Source organism: Camelus dromedarius, chromosome 2 (genome assembly GCF_036321535.1).
Source record: "Camelus dromedarius isolate mCamDro1 chromosome 2, mCamDro1.pat, whole genome shotgun sequence".
Lineage (NCBI taxonomy): Eukaryota > Metazoa > Chordata > Mammalia > Artiodactyla > Camelidae > Camelus > Camelus dromedarius.
This window is the reverse complement of record NC_087437.1, coordinates 61,076,433-61,091,707: the sequence shown is the minus strand read 5'-3', so window position 1 is coordinate 61,091,707 and position 15,275 is coordinate 61,076,433. Positions and strand designations below refer to the sequence as shown.

Below are 15,275 nucleotides of genomic sequence, written 5' to 3'. Positions count from 1 at the left end.
ACCTTTTTACAGACGTGTTAATAATAGAATTTGGCTCTATCGGTAACGCAGCTACTAGTTATCACTTGTTTGGTGATAATTCCAGAGGAATGCAAATGGGGGTTTAGGGAGGGCACAAATTAAGAATGAGGCCTGGGTTGGAAAACAATTTGCCTAATGCCGTGAAAGTCTTCCCGAGGCTGAAAGGTTTGTGAGAACAGGATGGATAAATAGATGTTTCATTCTGGGGCATATTGTGGGGTTTGGAGGTGGGATGTGAGCAAGGAATAGAGGAAGTTGAGAAAATGGAATTCACTGGTAGAAGGGAAAGGGAAAAGATGATGACAGTTAGGCCAGTCTTTCTCAAATAAGAGTGACAGACTAAATCAGCTTCCTTGTGGGTGGGCTTCACCCTCAACTGACAGCTGACTACACAAGAGAGCACATTTTCCTTAATTGGAGAGAGAAAAAAAAGGAAGATAAGAGATGTTGAAAGAGTTGCCATTTATACCAGTCCACTGAAGAGGAAGTTCTGGGTTGTTTTCTTTTTACAAATATTATAAACTTCAACCCACTTAAATTAGGCTTCTGGCTTCAACAACACACTGAAACTGTTCTTGGTCTCCAATGATTTCTTGCATCTAATGAACATTTGACCCCTAGGCAGAATTAGACATAGTTGGCCACAAGGTCCTTCTTGAACATTCTCACTCTTGGCTCCCTTTACACCCCAGTCTGGGGGTTCTCCCTCACTGACTCCTCCTTGACTGGGCCTCTTTATGTGGGGGTCTCCAGGCCTGGGTTCTGGGCCCTCTTCTTTAACTTTCCTCTAGTGACCTCATTCTTTCCCATGGTACTCAGTTCCATCTATAACACTGATGACTTCTCAAGTCTCTTAACTCCAGCTCACGTTTCCTTCAAGCTTCAGATTTACATGTCCAACTTGCTATACTACACCTGCACTTGGAAGTACCACAATTAACACATCCAAAATGACTTCTCCCCCAACCAAACTGCTTGGTCCGCCAGTCTTCCTGCCTCAGGAGTGACACCACTACTTACCCACTGTCTGAAATTTGAATCATTCTTAATTTCTCTTTCCTTCATTGTCCCACATCTAATCCAACTTAAGTCTTCAAATTTCTACCTTAAAATGCATCTCTAATCTATACAATACTTCCCAGTTCCATTGCCACTCCGTTACTCTGGTCCAGGAAACTTCCGTTTTGTACCTTGGTCAGTCTCTTGCTCCCTTCTAATCCACCCTCCACACAGTAATAGCTTCTCATTATACTCTATATGAACACTGTATGAACTCCTTACTGGGCCTAATAAGGTGTTGTATGATCTGGCTCTCACACTTTATGCACTCCCTTTGCTCACTATGCCAGACACATTGGCTTTCTTTCAATATCTTAGATACATCAAAAACTTTTCTGCTCCACAGCCTTTGCATTTGTCGTTCTGCTTGGAAGTTTTCCTCCTGCCCTTGGCATGAGCTACCTTCTTTTCATCCTCCAGGTGTCAGCCTAAATGTTAACTCCCCAACATCTTATTAAAAGCAGAATTCTGTTGACTTCTTCTCTAGTTTTGTTCATAGTATTTGAATCAAATCTATTATTTTTTCTTTTTTTTATTGTCTGTATTCGTAACTGAAAAGAAAGTTCTTCAAGGGGAGGGGCCGGGTCTGCTTTGCTCATCATGATCTCTCTCTTAACTCCTGGCTTTTCTCCCAATAACTTAGCAATTAATTTTTTTCCTCCACCTGTTTAAGCTGAGTCCTTAATTAGTCATTAGGACTGCTAACGCTAATTTTCAAACCAGGACTGCTGGTTTGAAAGACTAGACTGCTTGAACTTCCAATATGTCAAATATAAGAATCTGACTTTCCCGCCGAGGCTAGCTAACTCACTAACTCCATGACAGTTCCACCAATATTTACAGAGCGCTTACCATGAATGTTTAACATGTATCTAAGAGCAGAGATTCTAACATTACCCTTGACAAAGAGACTATGAACTAACCTTTGTCAATAAATACTATAGTGTCCTAAATATGAGAATATGAGAGCAAGCTTCTGAAACCTGAATTGTATTAACAAAAGTAGCATCCAGAGTCTTATCTCACAAAAACAATAATGCAAAAAAACTAATACCGAAAAGTTTTTGATTTTATTTCCAAGATCAAATATTACAACAGGACATTTACATGTATTTATAAAAAAATGCAGCAGTTGAATTTATTATAGATCAGAGGTTTCCTTGAGTTTGGTCCCTCTCTCAGCACAGTGAGCTGATGTCTTCAAAAGACTTATCGTCCCACTCCCCTCCCTCCCCCACCCCAAATGTCCCACCGCCCCCCTCCCCAGTTCAAGTTGCAGTATCAATATAAAGCAACTGGGTACAACACAGCAAGAATATTCACAATTTGGTACAGCCAAAACCAGAGGATCACCAACTGAGAGAAAGATCCTCATTTTAGAAATTATTTACCTATAGACTATGTGTATCTATAGATATATCACACCCAGTTATCTAAGATTTCCCTGGTTTTAGAGCAAGTGGAAGTTCCATTGAGTCTTAGCCAGCAGTTACAGCTCTGCTTTATCTAATGGCATGTTTTTCTCCTCCTATGAGTTTAGATTTTCTACAGCCTCCGTATGTATTCAAATTTAAGGCTTTCCCTAGCACCTTTATTATCACTTACTCGATATACAGGAGGGTCTCTAGTGTGTCTTGAACAAAAAAATTTAGTAGATGATCCAGTTGCCCCTTTCTCACAGGTCCCAAAGCCTTCTTCCCATTCTTGAGAAGAGCTACAGATACAAATGCTATCTCCTAGCACCATGGAATTAAAGCCCCAAAAACTGAGAACTGTATGTGTGTGCACTTTAGGGAGCACTTGCCAGAAACACTACAATAGGAGCACTGTCTCTGTCCATTATCTTCTTGGATTCAATAATAACGTTACACCACAGATTAAATTTAGAGCCTGTCCTGCATTAAGAATACAAATCTCACTGAGACCACCACTTTATCTGGAATAAACTGAATACACAAACATCCCAGGGAACCTCTAAATACCGTTAGAAACCGCTTGAGAAACACTTTAAAGTAAATACCCCAAGTTGACTTCACTCAAGTCCCCAACCCACCCCCAACCCTATCCCCAAATTTCATTCCTTGATTAACCTCTCTGAATAAGATGGGAAGTGAGGTTTGGAAAATGATATGAAAAACGTTTAAAAAACACAATTAGGGAAGACATGCCAGAATTGGACATCCAGGTGATTCAAAACGCATTGTTCAAACTGAATTCATACAAAGCATGCACAGAGCCTACAAACACAGAGCCTGAGAATTTCCATGGAACAATCAACATCTACTTGAAAAACGGCTTTGTCTTTTGAAGGGTTAAAAAAAAAAAAAAGACACCAGAGGCTTAGAAGTTAACAATCAAAAGGAAAACCATTCTAGAAAAAAGGATTCTTAAAGGAGTGAATAAAATATGTCTAACAGATTCATGCCAAAGCTTGGCTAGAAGCCCCTCAAAGTCTAAGTATCATGTTAGCTCAACTGGTACTCATTTCTCTGTATCGAAGACTAGAGGATTATCTCACAGCTTTACTGTCTGTTTCCCAGCAAGTTTTAAATTGCCTTTCCAAATCAAAGGGACAAACCTAGGAAAGTAACAACGCAAAAGCCCCTAAATAGATAAGATAAACAGCCCCTACAAGCTTGATACTCATTAACAAAGTGGAGGTCACATACTACTTTCATTCTAGTTAGCAGGTAAAAGGGGATTATTTTGGTGGCAATGGTCACTCCATGTGAGGTTTAACTTACAGGGCAATAAATTATCAAAAAGCTATTGTTAAGAGCATACGATTAGTGTCAAAAACCTATTTATATTTTGAATCACACCATTATATTTTTCATTATTAAAACACAGAAGTTTTGAGAAAAGCACACTATAAAACCATTTTGTTGAAAACATCAAGATACTCTACTGAGCATCAACATTCCAATGTCACTAACTTGGAATATATCCTGGTGACATGTACTCTAAAGTCAGCAACCTTGACGGAATGAAAAAAAAAAAAGCAGAATGGCAGGGAATGGCTCCAGATCAAGAATCTCTCTCCCTTGTCAGTTAAGATGCCCATACTGAGTCTATGAAAAAAGCAAATAGGAAAGATTGTAAGTAAGGGAGAATTCAATTCCAGGTCAGAATTTTTCTAATGATTTGAAATGCTTCCCATTTTATTTACCATGTCTAATAAATGAATGATTCATGGTGGCCCAGTACAATTAATAACTTCTTTTAATGGAGATAAAAATTTTCTTATGTTAAATCCAGCTTATTCTTCCTATTTGAAAACCCAAGTGACCTTATAAGGGATATAAATTCTTAGGGCATTTTGATCTCTGTAAAGGAAATACTTTAAAACAAACAACAAAAACTTGCTCTTTGTTGCAACAGAATTAAGTACAACAAGACAACTTTCCATATTTATAGATTAATATGTGATTGTTCTTAGGCAAAATACTACCATTGGTATTTGTATCTCTAATCCTACAAGTAAATCTGGTTATCTTTTGAAAATACTTTACAGAAATGCTAAATTATGTTTTATTAAAGTAGTTCATTAGATTGCCCAACTCTACTTTGAGATCATGTCAAAGAAAGACCTCTACCAAAAATGATGTTTATGAGAATGACTGAGATTCTAAGTCATACAACAGCATTCCATAGGCAAAAAAAAAAAAGGGGGGGGGGAGGCATGTCATGGAGCTAGCTATTCTATATTTAGAATAAGAATTCTTAAATAAGCTATAAAAACAATGTTTGCCTCTAATTCTTTCCTTGTATATTAATTTATAAAAAATGAAAAATGTTACATTTAAAAACTTAGAAATGGAATCTCCAATTTCATTGAAAACCATGACTAATTTTCAGAGAATGGTTGTCAAAAATCAAGACTAAATAATAGAAAAGTAAAAGAAAGTAGAAAGATTTTCTAACTAAGGGTCTCATTACACCCAATAATTTAACCACAAGATCACTTGATGGGAAAACTACCAAGGTCATCGTAATCTCTATAAAAAGTATTCTAGACTCTAAGCCGTCTCTCTAGCAGAATTACCAGAGAAGTAAATCAAAGACCAAAGTAGCCATCACTGAAATACCAAATTTTTCCATATCAGGAGAAATCAACATATTGCCTTGGTATTCTTTGTTGGTTATTTTCAGTACTAAAGAACACTCTTGACATCATTCTACAATGTGTACAGTGCAATACTAAGTTTCATGGCAAGACAGGAATTGAAATGCTAAGCAAGGCAAATCAATGAAGTTGAATATTCATAGTACACAGCTGTCTTAAAATAGCCTTTTAATCAAGGCTACTATTATTGAAAAATTGCCATGTTCACCAGAAGAGTGGGTTCTTCTTACTCTCATTTAGTTCTACACAAGACATTAGTTATTCATCAGCCTGCATCCCATGATTTACTATTGAGTAGTTAAATGAAAGAGGGTCAGAGAGACAGAGAGAATGACACCATGGAGATACAATATGGAATAAGAAATATTTTAAAAATCAGCCTAATTGGATTTTGAAAAACTTGTTTCTACCAAAACCAAGTGTGAATTCTACAACTTACACAAATCGATTTCCTAACAATTGCTCAGCCAATAAAGTGCTTTGTTTTATCACACACATAAAATACAATTTAACTCTGGTGTCAGTAAAATATTTGGTATTCATTAATTACATTTTAGCCATACTCAACACTGATTAGGAACACAGCATTAAGTTTTAAAATCAATAAATTGTGTTTAAAAGATAATTACTAGATCAGTAACTATGTGTAACTAACGTACTCTCCTTTTTGGAGATTTCATTCATCACAGTAAGGGTACATCATGTTATTCAGCAAACGAAACCTAGACACAGAAAAGCAAAGGAACTGATTAACAAGTATATTTTTAATTAACCTATGGATAGATAATATATAAAATAAAGGGAAGAGACTAGAAGCATTAAATTTTGGAGTGGAAAAGACTTTGGAGATAAATCTAATTCAATAGTCTATAGTCGTGCGTTGTCAAGAGTTTCTGCAAAGGGTCTGCAATTCCATATACACATTTATATTTTCTCCATCTAAAGAATTAATGATATTAACACTTAACCCACAACTCCCCACCACTGCCTAATTTTAAAATTACAGGCCCTTTTATACTTGAACAGTATACTTGTTGGTCTAGTTCTATTCTGCTATTTAGAAGCAGAGCTGTTACCCAAGTACACTTATGCCTACATATAGTGTCCCTTCTGCATATCATATATAATATACCATACATTTAATTTGTACCTGGGTAGAGAAATTAAATCTTTCCTTTACTTTTCAGTTGCTAGTGGCACCCTCTGGTATTTTCCAAGTGAGATTCTTGCTAGCTAAAATCTTTAATCCTAGAATCAATAATCCTTTCCTACTTGGGTACTGGATATGCCTTACTGATAAAAGTCATATCCTAAATCTAATAGTTTTAAAAGGTGGAACTAAAGAATAAAAGTGAGTTGAAAGAAAATCTGAGCCACAGTATTTGCCACTTTTCAGTTTTATTTTCCTAACTAAAGCCTACACTATTCTTTACCCTTTCTAAACTTCTTTTGTAATTATGGTTCAGTCTCAGAAAGGTAAGCTTTACATGTTCTCCAGTTATCTCACATGTAGTGTGTCTCTCCAGCTAAAACAGGCAGGAACCAGATCTTAGATTTCAAGATTTTTCCCAATTTTGATTAAGGACTCAATAAATAATTGTTAACTTACAGAGTCAAGGAAGTAGAATTTTATATATTTAAAAACATACACATAGAAGGTTCAATAATCTAGTACAATGGGATACAGAAAAGATAATTATATCTTTTCCAAAAAATTGTTAAAAATTTGATAAAATTCTTTATATTTTCCATCTATTCTTGGCAAATAATGCCTTAGTTATTTTCCTTTCACATTTTCATCAGTACATCATTTAAAAAAAGCAATTAGTAATCAGTCCCTCAAAATAATGGTGTAAATAAGAATTTATAGGCATAGCACCAATCTCACAAGCTTTAACAAAACCAAATGATAACTTACAGAGCCAAACAATGGGAAGATAACCTTTTGAGCAAATTGATTTCCCTGTTACAGGAGACTACAAGCATAGGAGTGAAGAGCGTGAATGCCAATTTTGATTTTACCACTTACTAGCTGTGACATCCTGGACAAGTTCTCTGAACTTCAGTTCTCTTCCTTATCTGTAAAATGGGGGAAAATAAGCATTCTGTAGAGTTCTTATGAAGACTAAAGACTAAAGTATCTAGCATATGGTAGTTACTCAAAATTAGTTCCCCATTCTTCCCTCATTTGGCTGTTCTCTTCTCTGGTCTCTTCCTAAATAAAATTCAAAAGATTTCCTGTTACTTTTCCTCCCACTAGTTTTCATTTCATCTCTCTGTATGTGTCTCCTGTCATTTACTCTATCTTGTTGTTTTCCTGTCTACCTTTTAAAATCTCTTTTAAGCTGTTTCCAATACTGACAAGGAATGACTATTTTAACCTATCTTACTAACTTCATTTTATCTATTCAATAAAACCTCTCCTCCAAAGAGCTAAGGAATTTGCAGAGGAAGTAAGACAAACTGGAGGAAGCATGCTACCTAAGTGGATTAAGTTCTTGAACAAAGCACAATCCATACTCTTCCTGTACACAACCCATGCCTCCCCTGTGGGCCTCTATATCAAGCCCAGGATAATCACACTCCTGCTTCAAAATAAAATAAAATCCTCTACATCTTGTACTCTAAACACCCCAGTTGTATCTAAGCTGGACCAGCATCTCATGCTCTATCTCTCTGATATGCTTACTTAAATCACTTTGCTGTGGTCATTTCACAGTAAGCGAAGTTGAAAAAGTCACTTTGGTTTCTCATAAATGAATATGCCAGGGCTGAACTTATCAGAAAGAACTACATCCTAATATTAATGAGCATGTTTTCTCAAGTTCTCTAGGTATGATTTGTAAAGAGAAACTAGTAGGTAAAAGAATGAAACAGAGTCCTGTGGGGAAAATTCTTGACTTCATATTTTCGACAGATTTGGGCTTTAGCTGTGACTTTGCTGAGAGTAAAGATAGGTGCCATCACAGCACCAAAGCTGAGCATACCCTCACTTCTTACCCTGTGCCTCCCAGAATTTTTAGACTTCTGACCTTGTCTACAACCAACCTTTTTTTTTTTTTAACCCTCTAACACATCTTTGTATATAGCTCCATTCTTCAGATAGCAAGTATATTATCCAAGTTCAGAGATACAATTGAGGAATTAACATGAAAACCATGTTTCCTCAATAAAGCAGAAGCTGCTAGTTAGGCTTGAGAGCCTATGAAAAAACACCAAAGTGGTATTACTCAGTCACCAATCTAGAGAGAGAACTTTGACTCAAGGTATAAATGAAATTGTAATTATATAAATATATTTATAAATATTTATACAATTATATACTTATACATAAGCACTTACACAGACTTAGAAAAAAATGTAAGAACATTAATTCAAAAGGACTCACTGAAGAATAAACAGAATTTTCCATGATTTCCTTGAGGAGATACATAACTCATTCTTTAGGGAGGGTCCCTCAAAGTCCAACCATTAGAAACCATATTTTCTGTGTACTAGCAACACACTAGCATCTTTTTTTTTTTTTAATCCCCTAGTTGCCAAGAGAGTGATCTTAAAGTAGATGGGAACCTAAAGGTCTCTGAGCAATAGCAATTTATGTTCCTCAAGTAGAAGAATCAATCTAATCCCAATCAACAAAATAGGTTCATTCTGTATGATGGTTTCATAACAAGTTAAAGTTCTGATTTTGCCACCAGAATTACTGCCACCCCTTCAGAAGACTATTTAAAGCTCCAAATAAGAATTGAGCGTATAGTGAAGCTGATTAAGTCAAACAGTATTACAGAAATTCATGATGGCCTCTCCTAAATAAATACTGAAAAACGCTTTCACCAACTACAACCTGAATGTGGCCTTTGTTGGCAGAAAAACCCCACATCATCTGAAGATTACTGGTAATCTTCCCCACCTCCCTTACTAAATGTTGTCCTATGAATGGATTTTAGAAGTCTTTCCCTTAGAGAGCTTTTCCATTTTGATACCTTTTTCAAGAAACAGCATGAGAAATTAAGCTCATTCAGTCACCAGAGCCTTTTAGAGACTGTTCCAACTAGGGGTAAAAAATGAATCATTATTTTTAACCAAAGGAACATGGTTAGCAACTCTCAGCTGCATCTTTTTCTTTCCCCCACCCCGGGACATATATTAAGTATGCCTTAAAGCACATAGGACAACCAATAACCATAGTGGTTACAACCACAAGCCATTGTACTCATGATTATTGAACAGCTGCCTTCCTACAGATCACTTGTGGACCCAAACAATGGAAGGGCCAAAGGAACTAATATGCTGTATTGGCAAAAACAGCAAGCACCTTCCTATTCCAGTCACCACAATGTGCTCATGAAATGTCCATTCCAGGACTAGCAGGATCAAGACAGTTTATAGACAGTAGCAAAGAAAGCTGTCTCAGGCTAGGATACTGAAAGCCACGCCATGCTACTCACGCTAATTTAACACTCTTTTTGCCAATAACACATATCGTGGAAATAATCCTATCTGGGAAGATGGGAATCTTTTGAAAAAAATTTTAAATATGATGAGCAATAATTATAAAGGATGCTTTTTCCATGTAAACAAAAGCCTGGACACTTTGTTATGTGATATTTCCTATATGAACAAAAAATCAAAACAAATGCTAAAGAATTTCTTCTCCCTACTAAAAATGGGGCTTACAAAAAGGGGAGGTTGTTCTTGTTCTGAATCTAACCATTCCTTTACCAAAGAAGACTGAAGAGTAACATTATCATTTGATCCCCCAAAAATGCCATGTAAGAGACCACTTATTGGAACGTACATTTCCTGCTGCCAGTACTAGGAGATCTTATCCTAACACTTCCATTTGGTCACCAGAGTAGGAAAAAGAAGAAAATAGGAGAGGAGAGAATTAACAGGGGTGGGAGAGAGACTGATTTTAAGAGAGAGCAAGAAATAAAACAGAAGGCAGGTGACTTGCTTGCCCAACTTTGGCCCTGTGGTCCTATGAGCCAAAACGCATACTCAGTGACATGGTATCTCACAGAACAAGGGAAAAAAGGGGTAAGCTGAGAGAGGTCAGGCCATGATGTTAATTTCTTTCCTGTACAAAGACAGTCTCTTGAGGACAAAGCCCTGCCTCTTGTAACGTAATATCATAGTCCAGATGAGAGAGTTTCCTTCGAGGGAAGTTGGTGAGAAGTTCAAAACGTTCATTTGGATATCCTTTAGACTGAACATGCTTCACCAAAGCCTATGAAAAATAAGAGAAAGACAAAGTTGTTAGATGGAAATAAAAAGGAGAGCATACTGAAGAATCAAAAATCTAATATTCACTTTTATATCAGATGAGATATAAGTTTAAGTTATTCTTTTAGATAATCGAAGCTCACTCTTGTGGAAGGGCCAATATAACCCTTTGGATGGGGAGATAATAAACCTGTAACCAATAGTTTAGAGCCATTAAGTAACACTGAAATATACAGGATTATTATTGTCTCTCCAGTAAACAAACCCAGTATCTATTTATAAAATTATTGTCCTCATTTTTAAACATTTTATCAGTTTTCCTTCCCTCTTTTTATCAGGGAAGATATGTCCTTCATTCTACCTATAGCCATTCTTGCCACCTGTGCACTGAATCCTTTTTTTGCCTTCTCAGAAACTGTGCCACTGCAGAATACCACTCTTATAGGTATCTTTAACATCTCCTTCTCTATAGATGCTTCTCATCAGACTTAAATATGGTCAGTCTCTCCTTTAATCATCTTTCCCCCTCTGATTACTGCCCACTCCCTACTCTAGCTTCACAACTAGACTTCTCAAAAAAGTGGTCCATACTTATTCCATTCATTGTCTCATCTCCCATTCCCTTCCCATTACTAGACTAGGGTGACAGTCTGGGTATTAGCACCAGAGGCCAGACCCTACTTGCATTCCAGTTATAGTCTTCAAGAATCTAATTATCTCCAGCTGCAGTAAGTGGCCAGGTATGAACACTTGACCCAAGGGGGTTCATTCATATGCAAGTTAAGCTAGTCAGATTCATTCTCTTTTCCCAGAGTTGAAAAATACAGAGAGAAGACCCATCAGCTGTGGACTTGAGGAAAAGGCTCTCACAGCATCACTATGATGGATTATATACAAGCGGTTTTATAAACAAAAGCCACCAGAATACAGAGAATAATGGTATGAAGTAGAGAATCACAAGGGGAAACCAAATAGGTCCCATGAGAGAAATACAGAGGAAAACAGTCTTGGTTCTGAACTACTTCACAGTTCCAACTACTAGGAAATCCAGGAGCCCCACTATATTCTTTAAATAACCCCAATCCCCTTTTCCAGTAATTTCAGTTGGGTTTCTATTACATGCAGCCATGGAACAGAAAAACCTTGACTGGAACAGACTATGTGAGTGCCCGAGATAATATGGGAAGGAAATAAAGCAGTTAGAATTAAGATTCACCACAGTTAAGTTTCCAGCTGGAGGTCAGCCTTAACACCAATTTTAAAGAATTATCAAGCTAATTACACCAATTAATTTTTTTTGCTTCATGTAAATGCTTCCAATTAGATACACTTACTAGTAGTTTAGCTTGCTCTGGAAGAGTGATTTGTTCCCTTTTTCCATCTGGATACCGCAACATCAGCTGTGCTTTTGGTCCTAAAGTAAGGGTTGAAAAAAATACAGGAGCTTAAGACAGAAGACTAACTTAAACAAATAAATGAATCCCTTCAGTAATATTCAAGTTTAAGTAAAATAAGCCTAACATGTAACTCACCATTTACATCTATGCCCTCCACTATTCCATCTGATTTTTCGGGTGACATTTCCAATATTTCCGAATCCACGGCTGGCAATCCTTGGTGGTTTATGGCTGTTCCAGGCTCAGTTCTGGTGGGGGGCTCAGTCAGTGGCCTTCTGTTCTCCTCTTTTCTATGCCCCAAATCTTTGTGGGGAGACTTCCTAGATTTGGCAAGATTCTCTATCTCCTCTTCTTCATCAGAGCCACAAACGGATATGAACTCCTCACTGCCAGAAAAAAGTTCAGATTCAGATTCTTCATCTGAGCGGCTATCCTGTTTTGTCTGTGTGGAATCAAAATGTGTCTCTTGCAAGGAGGCTCTGATGGCAGCTTCTAGCTGGCTGTCTTCACTTGCATCTATAAGGCTCTCCTGCAAGATGCAGTCATAAAACATGGGTAGAAAGAAAAAGAAAACAGTTAAATCAAAATAGATAGTCAAATCAAGCAGGGCATAAAAAATGTAATAGTCAGCTTGCCATTATTATTTTCTGCTGAATGGATCTCTTCTACTAAATTTTAAGCTATTTGAGGGCAATAACTTTGTTTTACCCAGCCAAGCTGAAATGGATATTTTAAGAACAAAAATTAAAAGTGTTATGCTACCTGGCACAATGATTGACAAGTGTAGGGTGTTTTTTGCTTTTTTTGCATCAAAATGAATAAAACCAAGAAAGTAATTTATTCTCTGTCCAGAAAAAGACCAGGATTAAAGTTTTAAATATCGAGCCAAAAAACATCAGTCTTTAAAATGACTAAACAGAAAGATGTCTCTCTTGCTCACCACTGTATACTTCAACAAGCACTACTTGGCACACAGAAGGGTATTAATAAATAACTCAGTAATGATCATTTTGCAAAAAATCTAAGTCAGATTTTTAACATTCAAAACAAAACATCATACAATAAATAGGAAAAAAACCTATATTTTCCTAAGCTTAATTCCAATGAAGGCTTTCATGTGATCATGAGAAATGAAAATTTTAATAGTTTCCTGTTGGAAAAGTTCTAATGTCACAGATTTCACTAAATTTATTGAGTCACAAAATACGGATTGCTTGAGTGGAACTTATTCAAATCCTAACTCAAATAAACTACACACACACAAATTCTTTTTATGGTAACTAAACTTGAACACTGGATATCTTATGATATAAAAGAATCAATGTTAATTGTTTAAGGTTGTGTTAATGGTATTGTGCTTATTTTAAAAAAAAGAAAAAGAATCTATCTTTTAAAGATACATGCCAAAGTATTAATGAATGAAACAATGAATTCTGAAATTTGCTTCAAAATAATGTGCAGAGAATGGGGTATAGCTGAAACAAGACTGGCCACGTGTTAATTACTGAAATTAGTTAATGGATACATAGAGGCTCAATAAATTCCTTCTACTTTAAAATTTTCCACATTAAAAGGTTCAAAAATGTATAGGTTGCTAACAAAAAACTAAAGGAACCTCAATGTGGCTTTCTCTATCTGCCAATCATATAGTTAAAAAATTAAAGAAAACATTTTAAAGAAACGTAAGGCTAATTTACCACAAAAAAAAAAAAAACAAAAAAAAAAAAAACCAAGTAGATGTGCCCATGTGACCTGCAATGGCTTAGATGAACTATAGATTTATAACAATGACACTGCACAGCACATAGCTTGATTTTAAACACTGCTGCCATGGCAGACACTGCTGGCTTCCTATCCAACATTCATTCTCCTCTGATTCCTTACTTACAGAATCTTAATCATGTCTATAAAATGAAATATGTCCCATTAAAAAATTCCATTTACCAATTTCCCTTGCAGCTAGAAAAAAAAAATTGTGGTATAGAGCTGAAGCAGCACTTCCAAAGAAATTATAGAACTAAATGCCTACATTAGAAAAGAAAGTTTCATATTAATGACTAAGTTTCCTTCTGAAATTAAAAAGTACCCACACAGAAGAAAAATTAAATTAAACCCAAACTATGCAGAAGGAAAAAGGAAAAGGATAGAAATCAATGAATGATTTAGAAAACAAGAAAAATCAATGAAATTAAAAGCTGGTTTAAAAAAAAATCAATAAAATTTTAAGCCTCTAGTCAGACTGTCAAGGGAAAAAAACGTCACAAATTACCAAATACAGGATTGGAAGAGATACTACAGATACTACAGTCATTAAAGGAATAATAAGAAATACAATGAACAACTTTGTGTCAATATACTCGACCCCTTAGATAAAATGGACAAATTCCTAGAAAGACACAATCTACTAAAGCTCATTAAAGAAGAAATAGATAATCAAACAGTGCTGTATATTAATGAAATAAAACACTGCTGAGCAAAACTAAAGACTTAAATAAATGAAGAGATATATGCCACGTCCATGGATCTGAAGACATTAATTTTAAGATGTCTATTCTCTCCAAAACGATCTATAAAGCCAATGCTATTCTAATCAAAGTCCCAGCATCTTTCCTCATATAAAGTGAAAAGTTGATTCTAACTAAAACATATATGGAAATGCAAAGGACATAAAATAACCAAAACAACTATAAAGACAAGCAAAGTTGGAGGACTTACATCATGCAATTTCAAGATTTAATATAAAGTTATAGTAATCATTAAGACAGTAAAATACTGATTTAAACAGAGACATATCAATCACTGAAAAGGACAGAATCCATAAACCCACACATATATGATAAGTTTCTGACAAAGGTGCAAAGGCAATTCAAAAGGGAAACGATAATCTTTTTAACAAATGGTGCTGGGACAAGAGTATAGGCATACGCAAAAAAAACCCCCCAAAACCCTACACAACCCCACCCTAATATCAGATACGAAAATTAATTCAAAATGATTCACTGACTGAAGAACTTAAATGACAAAAATCACGGGGATAAAATATTCGGTTAGGCTAAGATTTCTTAGATAACACACAAAAAGCACAGTATAAAAGACAATTAAATTAGACTTCACCAACTTTTTAAAATTTGCTCTTCAAAAGACACCATTATGGAATGAATAAGCAAGCAACACACTGAAAGAAAATATCTGCAAACCATATATTCAACAAAGGACTTACATCTAGAATATAAAAAGAATCCTTACAACTCAATAAACAGATATACAATCTAATTTTAAAAAACAAGCTATAGACCTGAATAGACACTTTACCAAAAAAGACAGACAGCAAAAAAAAGCACATGGAAAGATGCTCATATCAAAAGGTATCAAACTGTAGATTTAAAATATGCTTAGTTTACTATTTCACATTAATTATACTTCAATAAAGCTATGGAGTTTTTTTG

General features: G+C 35.7%; 1 protein-coding gene across 5 annotated transcripts in view; it reads right to left on the bottom strand.

Moving 5' to 3' along the window:
* Window positions 1-2,128: 2,128 nt before the first annotated feature.
* Window positions 2,129-15,275, bottom strand: part of UBXN7 (UBX domain protein 7) — a 49,097-nt gene continuing 35,950 nt past the window's right edge. Inside the window, exons 9-13 of one of the 5 annotated variants that reach the window (XR_010384014.1) lie at window positions 11,965-12,358; window positions 11,767-11,846; window positions 7,236-10,436; window positions 5,866-5,928; window positions 2,129-4,151 (exon numbers count right to left, since the gene is read on the bottom strand). Coding sequence is in view for 1 of the 5 variants with exons in the window: in XM_010994424.3 (XP_010992726.3) it covers window positions 10,275-10,436; window positions 11,767-11,846; window positions 11,965-12,358 (636 nt within the window). In the remaining 4 variants the exon portion in view is untranslated. Of the gene's footprint in view, window positions 10,437-11,766; window positions 11,847-11,964; window positions 12,359-15,275 lie in introns of all 5 variants that reach the window. The other 4 variants (XR_010384013.1, XR_010384012.1, XR_010384015.1 and 1 more) reach the window with 4 other exon arrangements.